The sequence below is a fragment of the Nyctibius grandis genome, chromosome 1 (genome assembly GCF_013368605.1).
Source record: "Nyctibius grandis isolate bNycGra1 chromosome 1, bNycGra1.pri, whole genome shotgun sequence".
NCBI lineage: Eukaryota > Metazoa > Chordata > Aves > Nyctibiiformes > Nyctibiidae > Nyctibius > Nyctibius grandis.
This window is the reverse complement of record NC_090658.1, coordinates 11685764-11713377: the sequence shown is the minus strand read 5'-3', so window position 1 is coordinate 11713377 and position 27614 is coordinate 11685764. Positions and strand designations below refer to the sequence as shown.

At 40.8% G+C, this 27614-nt stretch overlaps 1 protein-coding gene across 1 annotated transcript; it reads left to right on the top strand.

Moving 5' to 3' along the window:
- Nucleotides 1-1052: 1052 nt before the first annotated feature.
- On the top strand, nt 1053-22931 carry B3GNT2 (UDP-GlcNAc:betaGal beta-1,3-N-acetylglucosaminyltransferase 2). Its single transcript, XM_068411973.1, has 2 exons — nt 1053-1105; nt 21587-22931. The coding sequence occupies exon 2, from the start codon at nt 21596-21598 to the stop codon at nt 22787-22789; it is 1194 nt and encodes a 397-aa protein (XP_068268074.1). The 5' UTR covers nt 1053-1105; nt 21587-21595; the 3' UTR covers nt 22790-22931.
- Nucleotides 22932-27614: the final 4683 nt, after the last annotated feature.

Here is a 27614-nt window from a genome sequence, read left to right as displayed (position 1 = left end):
AATTCCCCCTTCCCGGGGTGTTTTACCTCAGGAAGGGGGTGAGGCGTCAAGGGAGAACATGGCGGGTGGGAAGCGGGGCTGCGGGCGGGCGCCATGGCAGCGGGGTCGGGATGCAGGGGTGGGCGGCCGCGCTGGGCTCGGAGGCGGCCTCCCGGGGCAGGGTGGCGAGGCGTGCTGCCTGCAAGCCGTGGGGTAGCGACGGGGTGGTGGGGAGACTGTGTCCTGCTGGGGAAGGGGCCGGCGAGGCGGCGGTGCCAGTCCTCCCCCTCCGCCCGCCCGCTCGTCACCTCAGGGACACAATGGTCCAGCAACCGCGGGGACGACCGGGGCCAGAGGGGGCGCAGAGGGACCCTTCCCTGCCCCCGCCCACGGCCCACGTCCCACCTCCCACGTGCCCCGCCCGGCCCTATGACGCGCCGCCTGTCCATCCAATCCGCTGCGCTGCCGGCCGGGCGGAGGCGGGACTTCAGCGGGAGCACCCCGCCCTGCACCCCCCTTGCCCAGTGCAGCGCGTGGTGAGAGCTGCGGCGGCGCCCGGCGGGGTGGCGGTGTGCGCGCGCGCTCGTGCGGCGAGGCGAGACGCGCGTGACGAGCGGGAAGGCGAGCGCGCGCGCGGCTCTGCCACAGGGCAACAAGTGAGGCGCTCCGCCGCCGCCCCGGCTGCCGGATCCCAGAGCGCCTCGTTCGGGCTCGGTTTTCTTCCTCCTCTGCCCGCATCCTTTCTCCTCTCGCTCCCAGCCCCGCTCGGGCCGCCGCGGGCTCGCACCTCCGCCGGGGCGCGGCGCGGCCGGCTCTGAGGAAAGAGCGGCAGCGAGCGCCGTCCCGCGGGGAGGCGGTGGGTCGGGACGAGCCCTCCGTGGCCTCCTCGGCGCCGCCCCGGCATCGCCCTCGGGTGCGGAGCACCCGCCGGCTGCGGGATCTGGCGGAGCGCGGCGGCATGGAGCCCCGCCGGCTGCTGTGGCCGTGGTAGGGCGGCAGGCCGGCGCCGGGGGCGGAGGGACCCCCACCGCGTTAGAGGCAGCCCGCGGCCGGACAAAAGCATGGTGGATGTGGAGGCGGTGGCGGCAGGAAGAACCCCGGCGGAGACCCGCGGCAGCTTGGCAAGGTACGTGCGTGAGGAGGGCTCGGCTGCCGCCCCCGCCAGCGCTGCCTCCTTGGGGCGGCGGGGATCGGCGCTGCGGAAGGGGCTGAGGAGGGACGGGGGGGCGGGGGAAGGCATTTTTTAACTTAATTTTTAGCTGCCCTTGTTTTCCAGATCGTGAGGTTTTTCTTCCTTGTAGCCCCTAGCTTATTTGCGTGCTGACAGCTACAAGCTGACGGCGGGGGGGCGAGCGGTCGGAGACCTATTTATTTAGGATTTTGGGGGCTTTTTATTTTATTTTTTTATTTTTTTTTTCCCCCCGATGGGGGAGGTGACAAGCGGTGGAAAGGGTGGGGTTAAACCAGGCGGAGGCGAAATCTCTACCCTGGCGCACAGGAGCATCGGCAGCCGGCACATGTTGCAACAAACTCGGTGAGAGGAAGGCAGAGGCTCAGTCTGTTGGCATGGATGAAATTTAGGCCGGCTCAGCCGAGTTAAATGACCGTATGTTTGTCGTCGCTTGTTTGTGGTTTTTTTTTTTGTTGTTTTGTTTTTGTTTTTTTTTTTAAACGTGGGGAGGAGTTGATGCTGAAACCGTGAGTTTTTTCCAGAGAAAACCTGAGACGTGGGGTTGCTGCAGTGCTGGGTGTTGCTGCAACCCTCTCCTTGGCTGAGGAGAGAAACGAGAAGAGGGTAGGACGGCGGCACGGTTAGCGCCCGTTGGCTTTTCTTCTGGCGTGGTGGCGGAGCTGGAAGACTCGCACAGCTCGTGGGGTCAGCTCATTAGCAGGCTGTAACCGAGTAGGTTAATTATTAATATCTGCGCAGCGTTAGGATTTTGCTGTTACAGTATAGTGCTGAGGTGGTGGCTCTAAAGTATGGACTTCGGTGAACCTGAAAGGGGGAAAATGCTATTTTTACTAGAGTTGGCCTGAATGTATGTGTTCCTCGGCGAGATGATGCTTTTTAGTCCTTTAAAACTTCCTGAGACATACTGTACCCCGTCAGGAGGGGACCTCAGGTTACTCACTGTGATTGTGGCCAAACTGCAGCTCACAATTCATTAGTCATCCTGCAAAAATTTATGGTGAAAGTTACTTGAGTAACCCTTTAGTCCAGCCTCCCAAAATGCTCAGTGCTGTTGGAGTTGATTATTAAACACTAATGTTTAGTTTTAACTATGCAAATTAAGAGTTTACTTGGTTCAGTTCTTTTTTTTTTTCCCGTGTTGTTTTTTTTTAATATAATTATTTTGGACACAGAAAGTGAGTTTGGGCACAGAAGAGTTTAATCTGGCTGTGGAAGTATGTATGCATAAAATTACATGCTAAATATATAATCAGAAAGTTATTGAGGAAACATGATTATAACGTTCTCCTTTGAGGAAATTTCTGGTTAATTATTCCTCCCGTCTTAAAGAGAGACAGCCTCAAATTTAGTTCTCTTTTAAAGTTGCTTAAAACGGTTTCATGTTTTTGCAGTTCCGCTTTTGCGTCAGATTTTCATGCTGTCATGGAGGGGTGTGTGTGCGGGTGGGGTGGGGGGAGCAGATGACACTCCCATGAGTGGGACAGTTCGTGCTTCCTTCAGATGACGAGCCGAAGAACTGGCTGCTGGCAACGGCTACCTTGTCACCTCAGTGACCCAGCGTAATGCCTGTCGAAACCACCGGAGGAGTTGAATTAGCTCAGAATTATTACCTAACGCATGGAGGAACCAAAACGGAGAATCAGCTTTTCTTGTTTAGCAGATGTAATTTGTAATGTTTTTTACGGGGCCGTGATCAACTTGAAAAGAGAACAGACTCTTTAAAAAATAATATTGCAGTGGGGATGAATTAAAAAACAGAATGTTTGTTGTACACTTAAAAATATAATGCTACCAGTTAGAATTGAAATCTTTCAGCTTAAAGGAAACCCTGTTTTTTCTGCTTGCTTTGAACATGTGACTTTCTACCTGAGATGTTGTGCAGTACTGTTGTATTGCTATAAGGAAGGTACAGGCACTGCATAAAGTGATCAAAAATTAGAATTTCTTTTAAGTAATTTTGTCATCTGTAAACGGGTTTTGCTTGGATTTTTGCTTGTTTCTTTTCCCTATGTACAATAAACAGATGAGGAAAGTGGAGGAAAACAAGGTACAGCAGCAAGGTAACACTACTGAAGAGACTTGTTTTGAAGGTCATGCATTGGATGACTAGGAGTGCTAGCTCGCTGTCCAAAGCCCTGTCTCATAATAGATACAGCTCGCTAATCTCCCTAGAGATTGTTCCTAATGAACACGATGTCACTGGTGGTCAAAAATTTTATTATCGTTGCCTGTAAGCTCCTCCTAAATTTTTTAAGCACTTCTGGGAAACGCAGATGCTGCTGAGGAGATCAGTGTAAAAGCAGTGCTTGCTCAGAAAGGCTTTGATGAGAAATGAGAAGTGGATAAAGTGTTTTTGTATTCTGTGCTGACAAATATATGCAATTGTCTTCATGAATAAGTTACACTATATCTGGAGGAAAAAAAGGCAGGATTGGAGTCTTCATCTTCTTGCCTACCTGTCAGACTCTTTGGAGAATGAAGTCTTTCAGAGGAGTGTTCCTCCGTGGTGACTTGTCAATGCCAAGACCCTTAGCAACTGTCATTTTACTGCCACCTGGTGTGGTTATTTTTGTAGTGGGACTAGCTCTTGTAGTGATTTTTCCTGTTGGCTGTGTTAAACCACTTGAAGGAGAACAAATGGTGGTGATAAAAGACAGTCTATGTCCGTGCTGATCGTGTTGAAACACGTGACATAGTCATATGTCTCCTACCACAGCCAATACTGTCATTATCACAACAGTCAAGAAGCAGGGGTGAGTTGTCATAGATACGTGTACTTGACTGAAATCTGTATAGCCGTATTTCTCCAAATTAACTAAAGGAGAGGAAAAAGATTGAACAGTATCAATTAAAATCCTTAGCCAACTTCTTTGGTAACTTGTTCTTTCTCAGCAGATGACTTAACTTGACACGTATTTGTCAAAAATGATCTTGTAAAATCTTTACTTCAGACAACTTGTGAAACTTAAGTTAGTTACTTGATGGGCTTTTTCTGTTTGCTGTCAAACTTCTCGTTTTTGATAGAAAGTGACTGAGCAGCTCTGTCATAAATGCACCAAGGGCTGATGTTCCAGATCTGTATTTTACTGGATTCGGTTGTGTTTCCTGCTGTAAAAATCCCATTCATTTCTTTTTCACATGAAGCATTTGCACTTTAAATAGTAGAGCCTGGTAGGTTTCTTCTAGGTTTGTCAAGCACTTAAAGCTTCTTAAATTGTGTAGTTCTAAAACTTGCCAAGAATAGGCCAAAGATAGGGTGGGGGGAAGGTATTGGCAAGAATATACTTATTGTAGCAACAAGGTTTTAATCTGTTTTATTTATTTTGGTGTGCTTTTGTAGAAAGCACAGAATATAGAAAAAAGATGTAGTTCATGAAAATAATGAGCCTTTTAACGTGCCTGGTTTTCATGTTAATGTTTCTGGAAGGCAGGTTAGGAATGATCACCTTCCAAAAGCTTTAAACATTCTTTGTCCCTTTCGTAGGTTGTCGGTTTGGAATTTTTTTCCTAGTATGTCTATTTATTTTATTTTCTATTACTATACAGTAAAAGTACGTAAGTAATTTTGAAGCAAGTAGGTATCCATTTGCTTTTCAAATTTAAACTTTTATAATCTTTTTCAGGTATACCCAATTTTAATCCCTAATGGTTGTTTGTAAAATAACATTTTTCACCGAAGTGTTAGCAACTAGTTTAGAAGATGGCATCGTCATTTATGGTTGTGTGCATGAGAAATCACTGGATTAGTATTTGATGTTTCTAGTGCATCGTAGGCTATATTCAGACAAGTGCTTCACATGGCTTAGAGAAGAATTTATGCCTGTGAGTGCAGTTAACAAAAATTGCTAATGTAATCTCCCCGTTATGCCATGTTCTGACCTCACAAATATATATTTAGATGTTTTTATCAGTCTGCTACTACTTCACAAGTGCATTGCGCAATCCTTATGTGCTTGAAGACCAGCACAAAATAACCAAGAAAATATGATGATGATATAATGAAATACAGACTCTTCCCGTCATTTTAGTACATAATGAACAAGTTCCTGACAAAGCTGGGGCATAAATATCTCTGCTCTGTTCAGGCACATTTTGCTTTTTATGCAGGAAGAACTGACAGGTGTCTTGGGCTTGATCCTGCACTTCTCTTGTATCTTTTTCACCGATTTCATTGGGCCTTTTAGAATGTAGAAGAGGAGTAAGTAGACCTGCCCAAGTCTCCAGATCATGTAAAACCCAGTGAAAAGGCTGGATCATTAAAATGTCTTGTGATGAACTGTGCAAAAGAATAATTGAATTGATGTCTCATGAGAAGCAATTAGTATTTAAATAAGGAAAAGAATACCAGTGTGTGATGGGTGTGGTGCTGAGATTTTTAAAGGGAGAATTGATGAAACAATTTCATCAGCAATTAGTTCAGAAAGCTTTGCTGTTTAAGAGAAATGGAATAGTAAGAGTTGAAAAGCATTCAACTTGGAACTAGTTTTGTTCATCTTTGTAAATAACTTCTGAAATTTAGCAGCTGCTTCATTTTAAGCTCACAGAAGAGTTACTCTGGGAGTGAATTGACTAAATCACTTAATTTGTAAGTCAACCATTTAAATCAAATGAGCAAGAAAACTTGGGAGTTTTTTGATGGATGACTAACTTTATTCTTTTTCTATAAAAGTTTAATTTTCAATGGTTTACGAACCACCAGAGGATATGCATATTGTATGAAATTTACAGTGGCAACATGGTATTGAAAGTTTACGTGCCCCACCAAGGTGTGTGTGCGTGTGGGGTGCTTGGCTTCCTGCCGCAGACACCTGCCATTGAGCCTGTGCCGGGTTTCCTGCTGATAGCATCCTTCTGCGGGCTGGTGCGGTTCGGAGGCATTGCGGCTACAGCAGTGCTCCTCTCTGCACCCACGGTCTGTTGTGCTGGCCTAGCTGTTTGTGCAGCTGTGTTTTGAATGGAATTGAGGAACCGAGGCGGTTGAGAAATAACCTTTCTGTTTGCTTGTCTTCGGGGTTGTGCGTAACGTAATACAGTGAGCTATGCAAATATGGGAATTCATGGACTGGGGAGGGGTGAGGTTTTTTTAATTCGGTTTGAGGAGCGGTGCAGCTGAATGTCAGATGGTACCCTGAATTTAGTGCTGTTTCGTCTCGCTTGAGCAATGATATTTTTTAATCTGATATTTGAATGTTAGAAAATGATAATGGAAGGCTGTCTTTGGTGTGGAACGTGCTATTGCAAACTTATTGTTGATTTTCTTTTCAATAAAAACAAATGACATGCAAAACAGCTTAAAGTTGATTCCTCAAATGTAGTGGATACTTCCCGTTGGTGTGCACATAACAGGTACAGAAGTTGTTCCTGCTTGGATTTGTAAGTCTTTAATCGGGTTATGTGCTTATCTGCCATTAACAAAAACGGAAGTTAGCTGCCTAACCTGCTTAAAGATCCTTTACAAAATCCTCCTGGTACTTATATGTATCTTTAGCTGCCTAAAACTGATGGAGAAATTGTTCCCTTTTCCTTAAACTTCATAGGCTGGAGTGAGATCTGTAGCTTACATTTTACAAGTTTGAAGGAGGAAAACAAACTTCCCTACTTACAACTTCCCTGGTTTTCTGAACTTTAAATGAATTTTTCAGGAAGATGAAAACCTTTTTTTCCTGTACTTGTTAATTACACTTGAAACCAAAACCAATTAAAGGGGAAAAGCTTTTTATGTATTTGCATTTTTAAATGTAGGTTTTGTGTTCTAAAACATTTATTTAGTTCAGTACTGTAAATTCAGAGGCAGATCTCAGAATTTTGAACTGAATATTCACAGTATTAATTTGGTTTGAATTGACTTTTGATTTACTAACTGCATAGCACTTGCAGGGAAACATGACTTGAGATGGCTGGGAAGGTTATTGTCCCAGCTGTGTGTCCCATCACCCAGCCACTGGCTGCAAAGGCAGCATCTCATGGAAGTCAAATTGAAAACCAGTGTCTGTTTAGTTTTAACCCAAAAGGGGAATGGTCATCAGGGGCAGCAACCTCATCAGACATACTAAGTTACAGCATCCTTACTTTTGAAACATAGTTTTTAATAGTGTGGCTTATGTCTGACGGTCTAACACGGGCAAGAAGACAAAGGAGAGAGAAAATTTTGATGACTTAAAGTATGGTGCTTAAAGGACGGTTTTGTTAGTTGACTAAATAGTGAATGCAGACATAAAGGTGGTTGGAATATGGTTAAGGCAGTAGTAATTACTGGGTTTAAGATAAAGCTGGAAGAGAGATCAGGAGGAGATGAATTGTTTGTGGAAATTATGGTTATCTACATCTTGAATAGGTATACTAAACCACCTTTTTTTATTTCAAATACAGCATAAAAGAAAGAAATAAGACAGTGCCTCTCCAGCAGACTTTAGCTTTTTCAGTGTCCACTGCAAACCCGACTGATGCTTTCAATGTGTTACCCATTCTTCATTCTTTATTACCAGAACTAGCATTGATCCACATGCTAAATATCTGGGAGGAAGGTAGTTCATTATCCACTTCCTTAGCTTTCTGATAGTTATGGGAAGATAATGCTCAAGCAGACCACACTAGGAGTAGTGGAAATGGGTGGGTCATGATAGTTCAGTAGCTAACCCACTGACTTGATTACAAAAAGTGTTAGAGAAATTCAAACCCCAGGGTGTGTCTTGTTGAGGTTGCCTAAAGGCTAACTGCTTCTGGTGGACCGCTGCTGCTGGTGCTTGTCTGGCCCTGCCTGTGGGACCTCTGTGGATGAAGGTGGGAATCAGATCAGTAGTGTCAGGTTGCAGCGGCAATGTGCTGGTACATGAGAGCTTAAGCTGATAGAAAATGGGATCTGCTGTGGTCTTGGCTTTGTGAGTCTTCCCTCTTCTGCACTGTAACTGGTGTTTGTGCAGCACAGTGGCAAGCAAATCTAGTGATGTGAGCTAGCTGAAAACTAATTGCTGCGTTATTGCTAGGTTCTTTATCATCCTCTTTAGCTCCCTGAACTGACTCACCACAGTCAAATCAGTGCAAAGATGGGATGGGACTGTGCAGTTTATGGGGAAAGGAATGAATTACAGGAATGTGTCAGCCATGACTGAAACTGTTTTAAACTGCAACGGAACTATACCCCCCGCCTCCCCCGCCCCCCGACTTGTAGTCAATATGATGAACAGCAATTAATTCTCTTCCAAGAAATGTTTCTCTGCCACTCACTTAACCCTCTTCTCTTGATTCTTCATAATTTACTATTCATTCAAGTTGAAGCCTTCTCAAAGGTATGTAAAAACTGAAGTTAATAAATCAGAAGCTGGCAGCTCTAAGTTATTCCTAACAAATTGCACAATGTCATAATTCTAAAGCTTGAACTGACCTTAGAATGACACATGATTTTTTTTGTATACTGGATTGGGAAAAACAGGTCACGCTCACTACTGCAAGCCCTCAGATACTGAGGTATTAAATATTAATATTAGTTTTTATAGCAAGTTGAGATCTTACCCTCGGTCGTCAGTGTGAAATCTCAGTTACTAAAAAAAAAGAAATAAAACCAACAACCCAAACCCTTTTTACTCTTAAAGAAACCAAACTTTTTTTATCACGTTATTTTGCACATGCAGTTAGGAACACCTTTATAGATGTTTAGTGGGGCTGCAGGTATGCCAGTGTAGCATGGCAATATTAGCACAATGCACTAATTTACAGGGACACTGCTATGGTTTAAATTGCCTTATGTAAGTGTTGTGTACATGTGGAGCTCCGTTGCTTTTTTTTATCCCTGTAGAAAATCATGACCAAACTCAAGTAGTTTATACCGGTAGAAAAATTGGAATATACGTTAAACCTGGGACTGAGTTTACGGAAAACTTTTCATCATGACCAGAAGGCTTTTCTTATATATACCTTAATCTTCTATAGGAACACTTGAAACAATTCAAATATGAACTGAACATTCTTTCAGTCAATCCAAGGATTTAATTTTAAGAGGTAAAAAAAATATTTAGGCCTAACTTGTGTTGAATTCAATAGGTACACAATATTTAAATATTTTCTCAAACCCAGACCTTTTGTGATAGACACCTATAATAACTTAAAATATAGACAGGGTTAGAATGATCCAAGTGATTTACTGGTAACTGACTTTCTTATTAAAAATGGATGAAAAAATAGATCACTCTCCAGTTGAAGATTTTGTGACTTTATCAGTTTGGTTCAGGGTTGGAAGTGTTCCGTTTGAGATAGTGGAGATCTGGTGGTATCTCTTCCATCTGTAAGCATTCTGTCAGGTAGGAATTTTGTATAAACTGGTTTTAATTAAGTTAACAATAAGTTTTTATTGTCCTGAATGACGTTGTAAAGATAACTTGATGCGAACTTTGTGGGTGTTGCTGCAGTATTTCTAAGCAGCAATAGAAAGTTAACAAAACTTTTGTTTCATAGATATTATTTTAAATAGCGTACCTTGAAAGGTGATGTTCTGGTAACTTCTCTTTCCTACTGGAGGAGCTAGAGGGAGGGAAGCACCTGGAATTAGTCAAAATGGTGACAGGAAACATAGCAGTAGTATAACTCACTCTGAAGATTTTGGAGTTCTGATATTCAGAACTTAACGTTCAGCAGTGAATGAAAGGAATATTGAGTGTTTTTACCACAGTCGGAAGCTGACGTCAGTAGTCTCAGAACAGCAGTCAAGTAGGAGATTAGGGGTAGGGAGCTTTGGATTCTCATTATGCTTTTACAAACTTTAATGTAGCAGGGATTTCACCACCTTTTTGTAGCAGCTTCTGGCAATTTAACTTTTTGAGTTTCATCTTAACGTAACTGCTTTGAGCAATGCCTTTAAAAGTTGTGTGTTATCTGATTGCTTGGAGAAGCAAGACTCTGCAGAGAATAAACCTGCTGCTGTTAGGCAGTAGTATTCTGAGAAATTTAGATGTTTGTAGTGCTTGCGGATCCCTTGAGATAGCTGCAGGGTCTGTCTGCCTTGCAGCTAGAGGAGTCGACTTCAATGATAATGTGATTGTCTACTGACAAGCTTGTAGGACTGTGTTCTTGCCTAATGAAGACTGACTCTTAATCCACGCAGTTTGGAGTCTTGGTGAATACCCGGTGATGGAGTGTGGTCAGATCTGCTTTATGGTGTAGAAGAACCTTGTTGGAGCATGTTCTCTCTACTTGGTTGTGGTTGTGACTTGGATGAGGTTTGAGAGGCTGCAAGTGGAGTCTTGCTTTGTTCTTTCACTTCAGAACTGTAGCTCATGTGGGGTTCACGGTGACTTTATCATCTTTGTTCCCTACTTCTATAGTAATTGCACAGTGTTTTTGGAAGCATCTGACTAGAATATTTGGAAGTTGTCCTATGGATCATAGGAGACAAATGAGATGGTATAACTAACATAATAAAGCCATTTTGTGCGCATTTATGTGGTGCCAGATGACAGTCACTATCAGCCTGTGTGAAGAAAATAGTAACTTCTATTCTGTAAGCCAGTAGTGGTCCACAAAACCGGGCTGTGAGTTACAGTAGAGAAAATGCCATGTATTTTATGTATCGCTGCACTTAGACGAAGTTATCTTGCATTTCTAAGATTCATATGTTGTGTAATAACCTTCATGAGATGTTTTTATAAAATCATTTATGAAGTAGGAAATGCAACAGTGATGTTAATTTCCACCTTACAGGCTGTTTGAGGCTTTTCCTTAATTACTGCATTCATTCCACCATACGAAACATAATCCAAATAGGCTTCTTGGAATGTCATCTTCATAATATGGTAGCTCCTGTAAGAATGAATGAGAAGAGAACTGTTCAGATATGGACTATTGTTTTAGTGCATGATAAAGTCAGTCAAAGTTTAGAATTATATTCTTTCATTTTCACCATAGCTTTTCCTTGGCTGATAGCAAAGCTTGGGTCGTTGAAAATAGTTTCCGGCCCTTGGTTTTGTGACTAAAACAATAGGCCTTGTGAGTACTACATTGCAACATTTTGAAGGTTTTTATTCAAGCCAGTTAAATTACTATTGGATTGAATAGCACATGTTCACTAGTCAGCTTGTCTTACTTCAGTATATTAACCACTAAAGAAAAAAAAATTAAAGTTTCTGTAGGATGCTGGGTTAAATGCAACATGGAGTGAGGCATTTGCTGTGTGGGGAAGTTGCAACAGTTCATATCTTTTCCTTTTTTTAACACCATTTCAGTTGGAAACTAGGGTTTTTCACCCATCTGTGTGCAGACATATGTTTGTTCAGCATATTTTTAGAAGCTGGGTCTAAGCTCTTATCCCTGTGACTGCAAATGTGATGTGCCAAATGAATTGAGAATGAACGGTGCAGTTATTTCCTGAAGTCTGTAGGTAGCTCCAGTATTGCTGCTGCTGCAGAAGTTTTTGTTTTAATTGGAGGGGGGCAATTTAGAACTTTCTGAAAACTACTAGCGAAGCAGAGAGGCTTTATTTCAAAGCAAGAACAAGAGCGTATTTGAAAACCCTTCTGTAGGAATAGGGCTACAAATGGGCTATCAGAAAAGGAGGGACAGGGGAGAACTTTGTCACTATGCCTAGGGTAGTTCCAGTGCTTGAGGTTTGCAGATTGTGTTCTTACATGTAAGAGGCTTCAATCCTTCTGTACTAGTTTCAGGCTTGAAAAGATAGTGTGCCAGTTGAATTTGTAACCTGTAAGATAAACCAGTGGTAGAGCTGACGAGGCCCCAAGTTTTATTATTGTAGCTACTGTAAAGCTACTTTGTGAAGAGGCTGAGTGCATGGATGAGGGTTAGGGGGAGTGGAAAACGATGAGTAACAAGGAAGCAGTACCTTTAAGGCAAAGGGTGAATGGAGTAGATGACCACAAAAATGCTTGTTTCATTGGAAGGCTGGCAACTGTCTAATAATCCTGTTTGGTGGTTTCAAATTGATTGTAATATTTGTGAGGATCTTACTACTTGTTTTCATCACTCCATCTCAGAAAAGAGTGGGGCAGAATCCCTCTGGGAAAGCAGTTATGGCATGGATAAGATAAGCAAAGTAACTTAAAGTGTAGCACAAAACTGATTAAACGTCTGATTCTGTGTAGTGTATGCTTCACTCCCTTAAATTGTAGGGCATGGTCTGGGAGTAGCCAGGTTAGCTAAGTGTAATATTAGGAACACTGAGGTTTCGGGTCCAGTTAATCTTTTCACCAGCCAGCCAAAATAAGTGTGAGTAGTGATAATTTTAGTGGTACAATTTGTGCGTGCTGGAAACTGAATTGAGAAGATCCAACTTCATGTCAGTCACAAGACAATGATGACTTTCCTGAAAAATTGAATGGCAGAAGCTCTGCATCGTCCACCGGCCATGAGGGTCTGGGGCAACCAGTTACGTGTGTGGATGTTTTAAATGAGAAAGCTTTCTAAGCTAATGGGAGTATGCTGAGATGTGTGCAGGAAAGAGTCTTTCTCAAATTTTGTGGTTATGTTAGAAGTAATTCTCTCTCCTTCTGTTTAGTGAGACTGAGTATGCTGTCTGGCTTGCATTTTATACCAAGCTCCATTGATACGTAGCTCTAAAAAAGTCTCCACAAATACTTATTTGTGAGCTTTAAGTACGAAATGCTTTTTTGTTGTTGTTGCCATATCAAAAATGACCTAATAGAAAAATTACAAGGATAGTCAGAGGTGCAAAATAGTTGCAGAAATAAAATGACTAGGATTTGTTATCATGGCAAAGAAGGAACAGAGGACAGATAAAGGTTTCTTTTGTAGCTGGTATGGCAAATGTACATAGAGAAAATAACTAGTTTTTTTTTGTTCTGGTGCATTTTTCTGAAGGTTCCCCTCTTGTGTGGTAGTAGAAAAGTCATTCCAAGTTCTTGCTGTGTGAAAAATTGAGGAATTTATCACCAGTGGAATTCCTAAAAGTTGAAAATATAAATGGGTTCAAAGAAGGATTGGAAAAGTGAGATTAGGTTCAATAACCATAATTAAACATAGTTCAAATGCAGTTCCTGGCCCTCTAATACCTTACTAAAGAAAACCAGGAGAGTATTTCTAGAGAAATTAATGCCTCACTGTACTGTTGGGTTTTTTGTGGTTTGGTGGTTTTTTCTTTTTGTTTTGTTTGGGTTTTTGTAGCAAAATGTGCTGAAGATAACTAGTGGGAAACAGAATGTGAAGTTAGATTGGCTTTTATTCAGATTCTTTGTAGTTCTTTATGCCTCAGGCTATGTTTTAGGAAAATATAAGCACACCCTTCTTGAAATTTCATGCCCAAGTTGCACTGGTGTCTTTTGGTATTAAAATATTGGAAGAGTAGAATTTCTCCCAAAACTAAATAATATGCTGAAAGATGGCTCAAAGCAGGTATATGCAATTAATTGAAACTGATGTTAAAATAAACATGAACTGCTCTGAGTTTCATTGCACTTTTTTATGTTTTGTGTAGTGTGTTGCTATATTGGCAACTTTCTTCCAACTGGAACATTGTTTCAGACTGTGGTGTTTGAAGAACATAGAAAACTGACTTATTCAGTGGTAACCACTGTGACGTGTTTCTGCATAAGCAGAATACTGATATCTGTTGAATATTTGCCAGTTCTTAAGATGTTCTTAATTACTATTGTGTAAAAGTGGACTTATGTAAAGTTCTGAGGGGAAGAAGAGATACGATTGTGTGTAGTTAAAAAAATAAACAGTGTTCAAGTTCTTCAAAGCTGGAAATAGCCCAGACTTTTTATAACAGCCTGAGGCTCTTAACAACATTTTCGTGTTCTAAAACTGTTTTGTTGCTCAATCCAGGAATCTCTTTTGACTCACTGAACAGAACGGAGGTATTAGAAGAACTGATGCATCTCACAGGAGGTTAGAGGGACTGCATGTGGTTTGTGATGTGTTTAATAATAATAGTAATTTTTAAAATTCTCTTCAGAACCGTACTGTCACTATTGCATGCACTATTACTAGCACTGGCAGAAGTTGTGCTGCATGTACAACTGCTCTAACAGGTATCAGGCTTCACAGTGAGGTTACATGCTGAGATCCACATCTGCCATAACCCCAGTTATAGCTAGTCTCTGCAAAGAGAGAAAGGTGGTAATGTCTGTTAGATATCTGAATTACAGCTTTGTTTTGCCAAATTCATGATAGTTTAGTCCTGAACCAGTAGAGTGGTAGGTGTAATACCTGCAGGCAGTAAGGATTATCTTATCTTTTGTCAGCCCCAGTAAGTAAATGGACTTTTAACGTTTGGGTTTGGCAGTCAAATAATGTAGACAGGTTCCTCAGCCCACTTAGAAAATACAGCATAACTCCTGTCCTCAGTAGAAGATACAACTATTTGCAGTTAAAGGTCATGGCTTCTGTCAGACTTGAAGGAGGAGAAAAAGTTAGATGTTTTACCTTGCATCTGTAAGGATCTGTTCAGACTGGTGTTATATGACTGTTTGTACCAGGATATAAGTATAATGTTGTCGTTGCTATGATGCTAGACAGCCTTTTGTTAGAGGGTGGAAGGGGTTGTGGATCCAGAACCAAGGCTCAGTTCCTGGTGTGTTGTCATCCCTGCTGAAGAGGGGAGATCTGTCTGCTCCTCTTCTCTCTGCTGTGTGCTTTCACTGTAGCTGCTGTGGTGCTTATCTAGTGTGCATCTCTGGTCATTGTTAGTTTTCTGCTGGCTTGGTGATGTGAACTGATTTATGGAGAGGCCTGGCAGAGCACCAGAGCCAGCGTGACGGAGGGATTGGGCCTGAGTTCTTGGAGTCGGAAAGGGAGGAGGAGTAAGTCTCCATCAAAAGGAGCGGTCAGGCGATTATATTCGTTCGGCTGCTTGTGGATCCACACCTGGAACTGCTGCAAGAGGCGGGGGTTGAGGCAGGTAGTCTGGTTAAACATATTGTTTTTCTTTCTTTCTGGGGTTGCATGAGCATGCAGGGTTTGGTTTAGTGCCTTGAAGTATAGATTTCCAACTATGGCTGCGTCTGCTGTGGAGCACTTCACTGGTACAGGAATGCTTGTGTGGGTATATGCGATGTGGGAAGGAACACCACCTGAGGTAGTCTGCGTCACGTTATCTGGTGTTCCTTTCCCAGGGGAATCGTTAATTGTCAATGCAATGCTAAATATTCAAGCTGTTTTAAGGGAGTTCTGCTTTGAGTGGTTTGCCTAGCTGCAAATCTGTATGATATGCTGCTGTTGAGACTGTTGACTGGTAGTCACAGCTTACTTTTACTGCTGTTGAGCTTTCATGTTGAGACTTGAGATTAATAAATATAATTCAAAAGTAAAAGCATAAAGGGAGAATGTTTTAATAGCAAAGGATTGGTCTTGGAGTGAAGAAATTGATGTTTGGTACATCTAGAAACACCATTTAAACTTATTTTTAAATAGAACTATAACGTTGAAAACTGAAACCCTTGAATAGAACTATAACCTTGAAAAATTGTCTTACCTGTCTTCTGTTCCCTGACTTTTTCCTTCTTTATGTAATAAAGAGGAATACTGTGTTTTCTTCATCTTGCTGGAAGAGCTTGTGGGTACGCCCCTCCTGTGCAGTGGAATGCAGCATGGGTCACTGTGCTACCATAGGCTACGCTGCCTTTTGAACACAAACTTAACACCTTTGCACTGTTCAGGGTTGTGCTGTGTGAACCTACTTGCTGATCTGAAACGGCTTTTAAAGATCCTTGATGTGTTGCATTGCATCATGCCCAGTGGTGTTTTTAATAAAACTTAGCCCTTTATTTGAAAGGGAAATGATGGAGCCCTCCTGCAATAATAAGTAATAACTTGTGACTATTTAAAACTTAACACATAACCAGCAATCTGTCTAATTGCATAATTTGTCATGGGCTTCAGTACTTAAGAGCAAGGAAGATGACTTTTCTGTCAGTATTAAGACACATGAGGTAACAGTCACTTTCTGTTTTGTAGCTCCCTTCTGAAGGCTGCTTCTTCAATTTCATGCTATAGGTATACTCTTAGTGCATTGCAAGGGGGAGCTTGGCATGGATATTCATCTCTCTACAGAGACAGTGTGTAGAGTCCTGCAGAAGCAGCTTCAATATACAACAGTTGGGCATATTAGAGGCTACACTGATTAGGGACTTAAACATCAATAACAGTCAACAAATATGATCAGTATTTGGTGTATGAATATATGATTCTTTGATACTCAGGTTGCTAAATAGAAACCTGGAATAAAAGAAAGTTCTACTCATTTAGGAAAGTGATGTTCCTGAGGTTTTCTTAGGATATCTCAGTTAATGTGTAAGCAAGCAGTTAATCCTCTGGTATTCTAAACACTGAGCGCGTCTTTTGTGGAATATAAGCAGAATGAAATAAGTTAGATAAAAACTTAGTCTGACTTTTCAGGAAAGAGGTTTTTTTGTTGCTTCATTGGTAAAATTGGTAGGATTGACTGTCAAAATTTATCCATTTGCCCCTTGCTTTCGTGCTTATTGATGCCCTCCTTTATTTTGATGATACATCCAAAAAAGCACCTGCCTGTCCGACCTTGAAGGTTTTTACCATCTATGGTAACATCTCCAGCTCAAATGAAGTAGTGCCATGCTTAAAAACTGTAGGAAAGAAAAACTACTTTGTAGTTCAGGGCGACGTCCAGCATCTGCCAAAATCTCAATGTTGAAGCAAGTTCCAAGTCTTCAGAATTCCTGTTTGGATTGATGATATGAGGCTGCACTCAGTGACTGCAAATGTAGGTGTGTTTGTTTTGACATCTTGCTATAGAGGACTAGTTAGTGCACCATCTGAATTCACTGTGTTTCGCTGTCTCTATCCTAGAGAGGATTGCTTTTTCTGAACTTCTAAATATACTTTATTTTTTTAGCCATTTCTTTGCAACATCTGCCTCTTCCTCTTGCCTTTTTGTCTCCTATAGCTAAACCTCAGTAGAGGTTGAGGCTTGTTTTTGTGCATAGCAGTCTCTTAGTAGCGTCAGTTTTAAAAAAAAAAAGTAAGTTAAAACTGTCATCATGTTTCACATAATTTTGTGAAGTCATTACAGAAAATCGAGTGCTGTAACAGGGCTAATCAGAATTCTTCTGCAGGATCTGAACTCCAGTGTGAGAAGTTCAAACTGATATATTGCATGTGCCCTTAGTTAGTAGCTGGTACACTTAGATGTACTCGTTCTTGGTTTTGACCTTGAGCTTGGCCTCCTCCAGATGTAATCTTTATATTTTGTCAGGGAGCATCATGGGCCTTGTTTGTGTAAATTCTTGCCTCCGGAAAAGTGTCACTTGTATCATTAATTCCTGGAACTGGATGGAGTGTGCAATACTTTGTATTCAGGAAGTGTGTGGACAGTGTAAGAGTAGAGTGGAGCTGAAGAGGGCAACTCCTCTCTTTTCCCCTCGCCCATTTCTGGTGAATCAATCTTTCCAAATACTCCATCTGTAGTGGAACTTGCCTTATCCAGAGTATGGCTAATGTTAACTCTTTTTTTCTAGCCACATGGATGATTTCTAAAGGCTTTGAACAAATTGACTTTATGTATGCAGTGATACTGATGCATAACTGCGCAGCTGGAAGTTGATTCAGCAGAAGTGTGATTTGTACAGATTTGAACTGATCGCTAAAATGGCCTTCATATCAGTGTAGCTGAGAAGTTGAAAACGGGCATTGAAAAACTGTGTGTCAGATCACCTTTGAGTGTAGGTAACTCTTCACCTCACCCACTGAAGCTGGAATAAATTTCTGCAAGATTTTCTGTTCCTGAGATTGTGTATACTGTAGTTTTCTTTACTAATATATAGTGTTCACTCTTTGTTCTGCTTTTTCTGCTAGCTAGCTATGTGTTCTAGCCTATTCTTTTTTAACACCTAAGCAGCAGGAATTTTTCAAATAGGGTATTTCTTTATACTGCTCATCTCAGTTCTTCAACAAAACCCGTATAAAAATGAATCAGATAGATTTAAGTATGAACTAGATCACTTCTAGTTTGTTTTTGGCTTCCCTAACAGATCTTCCATTCTCTACAGTCAAAGGAGGCATCTGGGAATTTTTGTAATATTAATGCTGGTAGAAGAAGCTATTACTGGAATAGGAGAAAGTTCTTGTGATCTGTCCAGGTCGCTGTCACTAAGCTGTAAGTCGGAAATGGGCACTGTCTTGTGCTCTATGATGCTGCTCCTTAGCAAGCTGCCCAGCGCACAAAATCTCCATCATGCTGGCACTTTGGTCAATCACTGTGGTGTCAGCAAAGCAGATGAAGAAATGAGATTTGCCTTGAGACATGGGCTGTGGGTGTTTACTTAAAAAACAGAACAAACCCAAAAAACCCAAAACCCCCACTAGCACCAACATTAAAAATGCAGCATTTCTTCCCCCCCCCCACCCCCACCATCATGATAACGGTTCTAATACTGTGTTTTGTGATAAATCCAGTTCACGTGATGTGACATTGCCAAACTGGTGTCCTTTTATCAATTCTCGTCTTCAGGTATAACGATTGAAGCTGATACATATTAATTGCAAAATTGAGGATTCTATAAATTTCAATTTATAGAAATAGCCTTTCTGAAGCCTGATTGTTTTCTGTTTGCTTTTAGTTCAGGAACTTCAATCTAATGCTCTGAACAACTGTTTAATACAACCTCTCTTTGTCTAGTTTTAAAAAGGACACTTTTTTAATAAAGCAGTTCTCATCCCTTTTTCACTTGGTAGCCCTTAGTACTGGTTTCATATTCTTAATGAGTTATATTCTTAATGAATTCATAAAAAACACATGTAGATAGCTTCTAATTACAGAAGAGAAGAATGCTTTCATGCAAAATTGTGGGGGGGGTGTTATGTCTTATAAAACTCTTATTTGTATTGATACTGAATGTCACTTGTTACCTGTCTCTTCTCAGAAGTATTAATTTTATCACCAATATTGGATAGCTTCTTAAAAAGGAGACTGAAAATTATACTGGAAGTATTTACATGTGGGACTGATAGCATTTACCATGCTTTATGAGGTGGAACCACTGTCATCTTGCCAGACTGGTACTTTTTCTGATTAAAAGTTCTACCAAGTCTAACAGTAAATGGAGATTTTTTCTTTGTGGGATCCCTGTCTCATTTGCTGTGGGGGATTGCAAGGCGACCAGAAGATTAAGGAACATCTTGTAGTTACAGAATTTGAATGCTTAACCAAAAGACTTAGTGATTTGAAGGATTTTGTTAAGGGATTGAAATAAAGTCTTTGCAAATGGTGTCTCATTGTGTTCAGGACAGTCTCAGGTCAAGCATCCAGGCGACTTAGAGGTGTTGAATACTCATAGCTTTGTAGCTGAGGGCTGTATATAGATGAGCTGTGTAGTGCCACATACCCTGGAAAATCAGAGCTCTTGACAGTCCTGTGTTTGTTAGCTATGACTGGGGGGGAGCTTCTCACCCTCTTGTCTTGGGAGTCCTGGAATCATAGGTCAAATACTGCTAGTGAGAATTGCTATTAGAGGACTGGGTAGATGAGCACTGATGTGGATGCTGAACTGTGTGGAATAGTACAAAACACGGGACAGCTGCTGCTCCAGTATTTTTGGGTGTACTGAAAGGCAAGTGAAGAAAAACAGTATATAATGATCTGTTTTTAGTGGAAGCTGTTGTGGCAGTTGAAAGAGGAAGATAAAGTTTCTTTGAACTCTGTGCGGCCAGCCAGTGCTTTCTAACGGTTCAGCTGTTTAGCTTAAATGATGGCACTGACCACAAGTACTTTTTTTTGTCTTAAAATTAGAACAGCAAACTTCACAGCTGGCTGAGAACAGGACGTTAAATAAAGTAGATCTGCTCTGTGTATACAAAGATAAATATGCAGATGGTACATGAGGTCAAATGAAGGAAGAGTAGGAATTTTTCTCTGAGTAGTCTGTTGTTTCTAGGAGTGGCTTTTTATTTTAATTCAAAAATACTCCCCCTGCCTTTGGATTTAATGAGAATCCAGCGGTCAAATGGGAAAAAAAAATTACTAATTTTTTATCTGCTGCTTTCTTACTAAATTTTGTGTTTAATTTGCTGAGGAGTAAAAGAAAGTACGACTGGTCAAACCAGAAGAGACCAAGGGTCAGTCTAGCTCAGGTGTCTGGTGATGGTTGGAGATAAGACAAAAAGAAGAGCAAGTACAAAGTGTGCTTCTCAAGTGAACCTTTCTGACTACTGTTGCGCTGTGACTTCAGGACCTCTGAGGTGGTGTTTACAGCTGGGCTTTTAGCAGTTACTACAAATCTTTTATGTCATTAGGTTTTTCTGGTGTTCCAGTAATCACTTATACTTCTGGCAAATGAAAGCATCTTCAACAATGAGTTCTGTATCTGACTTAAATGTAGTCTTACTTTCTTATTAATTCTGAATTATTTTCTAGTCCAACTTACTGATTTAAAACGGCTTGTTAAATTTTGTGTAGCTTGTATGTTGATATCCCTCTGGGCTAGTAAACAGTTTGATAAGCACTATCGAGGAACACAGTTTTCATGTTGCTCCTTGTACTGTGCACCTATTGTTCTGATAGCTGCGGAAGAAAGAGGGATTGATCCATTTTCTCTCTCGGTAAAAACTGGAGATGGGTCACAGAATAACTTTTGCTACAGCAAAGAGAGCTGCACTTACTATTTCTGGTCTCACATACATGGGAAACCTCTCCATTTTTGATTTCTCTTCAGTTTCTTTTTCCTTCCTAGGAATAATTACACTTTCACTTTCTGCTGCCATTAGTTTCCTTTTCCAGTTGGAGAACAAAAAAAAACCACAACCAACCAAACAAAAAAAACAAAACAAAACAAAATTCATATTCTCTTCTGTCTGCAGACATCTGAATAGCAGCAGTGCAGCTGGCCAGTTTTGTCAGCCTCTCTGCCAAGGAACAGCCAAGTGAAATGGACAGAAACGAATTGTAGGCTTTAAAATTCAGCTGTACCTATTATGTGGTTGGAAGGTATACGAGTGCAAGTATAAAAGCTTGAAACTTAATTTTAAAATAACTGACCTTATCGTATAGCAATTTATGCTATACCCTTAAGCTCACCTTACTAGCAGAAGAAAAAGTTTCTCTGCCTGCCTTTGCCAAGCTGAGGGCTCAGATTCTAATTATTATACAGTCAAATGTTTCAAGGAGACTTAAATGAGGAGCAAAAACTGCTGGCTAATTTAGACACACTCTGAAATGCTGTGTAAAATTCCTAAGTAGTAAATGGCAATTTTATATTCTTGCCAGCTTCTTGTTTGCTGATGAAACCCCAAACCCCTACTAGCTGTAGGTGTGCATGTATTAGAGGTACATTAGTTTTTGCTTTTTTGGGGTGTAGGTGACCTCTGTTTTTAGGCTACTAACTTGCACATTCTTCGTCTGAAAGTAGCTTGCATTTTTATGAGATAAAGAACTTGATAGGAAGAAGGCTGAAAACCTGTCTGTTTTTTTTTTCCTCTTTCCAGATATGAGAAATGAGTGTTGGACGCAGAAGATTAAAGCTGCTGGGAATTCTGATGATGGTAAACATTTTTATTTATGTGATTGTGGAAGTCTCAAAAAGCGGCAGCCAAGAGAAGAATGCAAAAGGCCGTGTTATTATACCACGCAGCAAATTCTGGAGAAAATATACTCCTCACAAAGCTTATTGGAACAAACAGCAACAGAAGCTTGAACTGCTGTACAACCCTATTCTGACCTTGCTTTCCAATATGACTGTGGAAGAGAACTTACTTTCTAACTCGAGTGTTCTCGGTTCCTGTGACCCTGACCCATGGGTACCTTCAGAGATTAGTGACTTTGCAAACTTGCCGGACAGATTTAAAGACTTTCTGCTTTATTTGAGATGTAGAAATTATTCATTATTAATGGATCAGCCAAACAAGTGCAAACATAAACCTTTTTTGCTGCTGGCTATTAAGTCACTTACACCCCATTTTGACAGAAGGCAAGCAATTAGGGAATCCTGGGGCAAGGAAATAAACTCGGGGAATGTGACAGTCAAAAGGGTCTTCTTACTTGGACAGACCCCACCAGAGGACAATTTTCCTGATCTTTCAGACATGATAAAATTTGAGAGTGAAACCCACCAAGACATTCTTCTCTGGAACTACAGAGACACTTTCTTCAATTTAACTCTGAAAGAGGTGCTGTTTCTGAAGTGGGTCAGCAGCAGTTGCGCAGATGTCCAGTTTATTTTTAAGGGTGATGATGATGTTTTTGTGAATACCCATCAGATCCTGGATTACTTGAAGAGCTTATCAAAGGACAAAGCCAAAGACTTATTTATAGGCGACGTGATCAAAGATGCTGGACCTCACAGAGAAAAAAAATTGAAGTACTACATCCCAGAAAGTGTTTATGAAGGTTCATATCCTCCATATGCAGGAGGTGGTGGGTTTCTATACTCTGGTGATCTGGCATTAAGACTGAATAATGCATCTGACCAGGTACTCCTATACCCTATTGATGATGTTTATACTGGAATGTGCCTTCAGAAGCTTGGGCTTGCTCCGGAAAAACACAAAGGCTTCAAAACATTTGACATCGAAGAGAAATACAGAAATAACATATGTTCCTACACAAACTTAATGTTAGTACATAGTAGAAAACCTCAAGAAATGATAAAGATATGGACACAGTTGCAAGATCCACACTTAAATTGTTGAAGTAATGCACATAAGTGTCTTAAGTTCAAATAACTTTCCAAGTTTGGGTCTGACTTTCCTGCTGGACCACTGAAGCTCTGTTTAATAGTTTAACTTTCTCTGGAAGCTTTTTCCTGTACTTCTGAAAATGAGAATAATAAAATTTGAGGGTATGGCTTGAAGACTTGGTCCTGACTTTTCCACTGTCCTGGTGGTCATTGTGTTTCAATATTTGTCTTAAATTAATTTTAAAAAGGACTTCAAGGGTGTAACTAGCTGTCAGTGACTGGTTAGCTGTATTGGAAACAGGGATTGCCTACTACAATGCATCTTTCATTAATTGTGATGGTGGAAGATAATTTTTCCTTGAGTAGTGTTTGTGCGTGGGTGTGAGGAAACCACTGTAAATTGAAAATTCACAAGTTGGAGGAATGTAGTTTTACTTTAAGTATGAAACACTCTTACAAGACTTAAGTATTGAATTTTTTAATTTATAGTTTTCAGTCTTTTTGCACCCCAGAACAGTATTTTCTCCTTTACTTACGATCTTTTGTGCAAAGCGTGCCTGTGTCTGAAGGATTTACCCTTTTATTAGATGATGCTTTTTTTACAAAAGAAGCATAATACTGTTTGAAACACCCCATGAAAGAGCTGAATATATAAGGAAAAGGAAGAACAGCTTTTATTTGGGGCTGGGCAGTAGGTACAGTTAGGTCTGCCCCCTGCCCTGAGCTTACCATGAGGTGAAGCTGACTTGTTGCTTGTGTTACTTATGTGAAAAGCTACTCTGGTCAGTCCTGGTTTTCTGTTTTGGCACTAAATGTGATCAGGTAGCTTGATTTGATGCAAGTAACTGAAATTGCACATTGCTTACGAGAGCATGGTTTGGATCTCCTATAAAGCAGTAGCAAATCTAGAATTGTGCAGATTCTAAGAGTTTCGGATTTTGAAACAAACTTTGAAGTTGCATGATGTCTCATGTAGAGTTAAACATGTTCTCAAAACTCAGATTTTTCTTCTGTATTTCCACATCTTGCTTATAAGAGTTATTCTAAATAGTGGTTGCTTCCTTTGTATATGTAGAAGTGCCTGTCTATTTATTGTTCAGATTGAAGACCAAAACATAAGTTTCTTAAGTATATTTTGTGTAACATTTTATTTGTATAGTGTTGTCACTCAGATATTTAAATAGAGCATGATATTTTAAATCTGTGAGATGTGTAACGTTAAATAAAGCTAATTGTTATTTTTGAATTTGAAAAATAAAATGTGATTTAAATATTTCTTGTAATGCTTAATTTTAAACATAACATTGACTTACAGAGCAGTTGTGCTGTACTGCATGGCATTCGGTAACAACATGTTTCCGAAGTTCAGAAGCAAAAGGCTTTATTGGGCAGCTTTCTCTAGTGCCAATGTAGTAGACTATCAAGAAAATGTTGTTGCAATTGTGCACGGATTTGTTAGATACTGTAATAGACGGACAACTCTGGCAAAAGCAAGGGAACATTAAGTGCCCTAGGAAAAATAGTACATACACAAATAATTGCCTGTACAGTAACACTGCTTATACAATTGAAGGGAGTCAAGGAATGGATTGCATGGCTGGCACTTTGTTTTTTGTTTGAAATAAGTTGGCAGCTACAACTCTTTTGGCTTCTTCATCTGCTTTCTTGTTCGTTCATTTACCTTGAACAGATGTGGTGCTTTTTTTGGTTGGGGCAAGGTGAGATCATCTGGTCTTCCACCTTTCTGTTCTGTAGATGTTCACTGTCTACCCCAGGAGAGATTAAAGACAAACTGTGCTCTGGTATTGTACTGTGAGGTTTGGCCCCTGTGCCTTGTCATTCCTCAAGAGAAATTACACTTTTCTGAAAGTGCTACAGGTTTTACTGTACACATGTTACTACCTACTCTGTACTTCCTGGCCATGCTAAGCACCCTGTTTCTTTCTAAATATTAGTGGGATTTTTGTCAAGCGTTGGGCCAAGTGAAAGAAAAGAAGTTACGGTGACGATGGGGAGTGCGAGTACAGATGTGATGTTAAGGGTCTTCATGGACTAGAGAGAGAGAGGAAAAGGAGGGTACTGTGGGCGAGCAGAGACATGGGGGGAAAGATGGAGGAGAGGTCACTATGCATTAAATGTAGTGATGAGTTCCAGGGAAGGATCAAACACAAGAGTGGGTTGCAGAAACAAAGGGACGGGAAAAGAGCCCAAGAGTTAAATCTTATGAGTAAGATAGGGGAGTGCACATGTGATATCAACCTGTTAGTGAAATGGGTGGGATTGGTGGAGTGCCAGCATTAATTAGTTACTTTAACCCTTCCTGTAACCATGAGATTAAAAGCAGGCCTCTTCTATAGGACACAACTGAGAATAAGAAAAAACAGGCTGAGTGGTGCTTGCCAAGGCGAAATGCTGTGAGAAAGCATCTACCTGCCTTCTGAAGTGACCAGAGGAGAGAGAGAGGGGAGAAGACAGAGAGAGTGGCCCCAGAGGGCTAAATAGGTACAAGGTTGGAGAAGAAATTGCACAGACCAGTCTTGTTTGCTCTGGGTGTGGAGAAGCACCGGTGACTGTACTGCCTGATTGGGTCTCCGGTCCACTCCCATGGAGAAAGAATTGTCTTGACAAAGAATTGGGAGTGTGTGGAGTAAAGAGTAAGTGAAATAAATAAAAACGGAGATAAGGAAATGGAATGCAACTAAAAGAAACAACGTGTGGTGGGAACGGGATTCGGAGACAGCTGGGAACAGAAGATGAAAAAAATCTTTAAAAAGTAGATATAGTATTAGGTTGTTGTATCTGGGTTGGTTTGGTTGTGTTTTGGAGTTTGGTGGTTTGGTTTTTTTTCAGTTGCCAGTTCCTGGTTTTTGGAGCATTGCTTGAGTACTAGGTACTTTAAATGAAAAGTGAAAGTAACGTAATTAAATCAGGAATAATTTAATTTTTTAGATATGACTGATTTCTTATGAAGTAAATTTAAAATTGGGGAAACAATGAGCAAAACTGGTAACTACTATAAAATAAATATATGAATGACTTTTTTGGAATTACTTAGTGAACAGTGATCTGGGAAATATAGGGAGCTAAAGATGTGGGGTTTTTTTTCCTTACATTTAAGGGACAGGAAAGAGTCTCCTAAGATGAAAGCATGAGAAAATTTGACTACAAGAAAATTTGAGAATAATGGGAATAATGGAACTTGAAAACTGAAATAAGAGGTGTTTAGATGAGATAGATGAATGTGGATGCAGTCTTTTTTTTTTTCCTTCCCTGAATACAGCAGGGAAAATTAAGTGCTTCTGTGATTAAATGACATTGCATCAGGGTAAGCCATTAGAATCCATTAGCTTGTTTGTGTAAAGGCTCAGGCCTTTGCTTCTAAAGCCAGTTGGGAGGAGGAAGTACAGGCCTTTGGATAAGGAAGGTAAATGAGCTATAATTAATGCACAAATTATAATGTTTATCTTCTAGAGGATGGAGTCCCTTTTTTTCTAAACAAAAAATCTTCTGCCAGTGGGTTACTTGGACTGTATGCACTTACACTTGGATCCCTTCTCCCACTACCCAGTTTTATTTTGTTATGTAGGCTTGAGTGAAACGTAGCACTTGTCAGGACTGGTGAGTGCAGAATTCCTGACAATCCTTTGTGCTTTTCAGCGTTGGAAGCACTGAAAGCCAAACTTGAATTTTGGCTGGAGAAAATAAGAAAGATGCAGACTAGAATTTAGTAAAGCTTCTGCTTTACTTCATACCTAAGTATGCAATTCAACGAGGATCCACATGCAGGTAATTCTTAATTTTGGGCTTTGTGATGTGGTAATGAGCAATCCAGCTCTTGTCTGGTGCTGCTGTTGTGCTCATCTAGCTTACAGTAAGCAGTGTACTCCGTGACATCTGGCCTCCTTTCCCTTCCGGCTTACTACACCTTGTATGCGCAAGGTTTCCACTGTCATCGTGTTTGCCTGAGGGCACTAATCCAAATGAGTTCATGTCTACACTGAATTATTTCCTCCTCACGTAATAATCGTGAAACCAACTTAGTAAGCAAATAGGGCTGGGAGAGCTGCTTAATGGATCTCTTTTACAGATAATGCACAGAGGTGGTCTGAAAGGAAGAATGTCAAATCAACATGAGCACAAAACATCACTCTTCAAATTCTCTTCAGCCTCTTCCTCAAACTTTTTTTAAAGCTGTTGCCCTGTTCCTTGCTGGATGAAGATGAGAACAGGAGTGGGAGGGAGAACTTAGTAAAGCAAGTGCAGTTCTGGAAGCCAAGTCATGGCCAACAACCCCCATGCTATGCAAAGAGAGACATCTGCTAGTGGTTTTCCCAAGAAGGAAAGTTGAATAAAGACAGGGTCGGAAAGAGCCAGTCTTCATCTTAACCTCACAGGAGGTTTTTGGTGTCTTCCTGTAGCTCCACATCATTTTACAAACTGTATGCTGAGAGATTTAAGCAAATTTTGTAAATAGCAAGGGTGATGAAATACTGAGCAGGTCAGTTTTTCTTTTCTTTTGTTGTGCTTAGACTGGGTCTTTTGTTGCTAATCGCAGTTTATAATAATTATATTGGCCCAGCCTGCTCAAAGGAGTGTTTAAACAGCTCTGGCTGGATGCTGCTGAGGGATGGCTGAACAGCACCTCGTGGAGTTTGCACGCCAGCCTTTTCAAAAGATTTACAGTCTCTTTTCATTCGCCAATGAAAACATTTGTACCCTGTCTAACATCAGACTGAACAAGGTGAGTTTGACCTAAGCTGATCTTTGTGCGTCAGCCTTCACTTTAGGGTCTGTTAAAGTTTATCATCAGAACAAACCTGTGTGATCTCAAATTTGGC

Excerpts from the sequence above, each read along its gene's own strand:
- B3GNT2 (XM_068411973.1), top strand. The coding sequence starts at position 21,596 with ATGAGTGTTGGACGCAGAAGATTAAAGCTGCTGGGAATTCTGATGATG.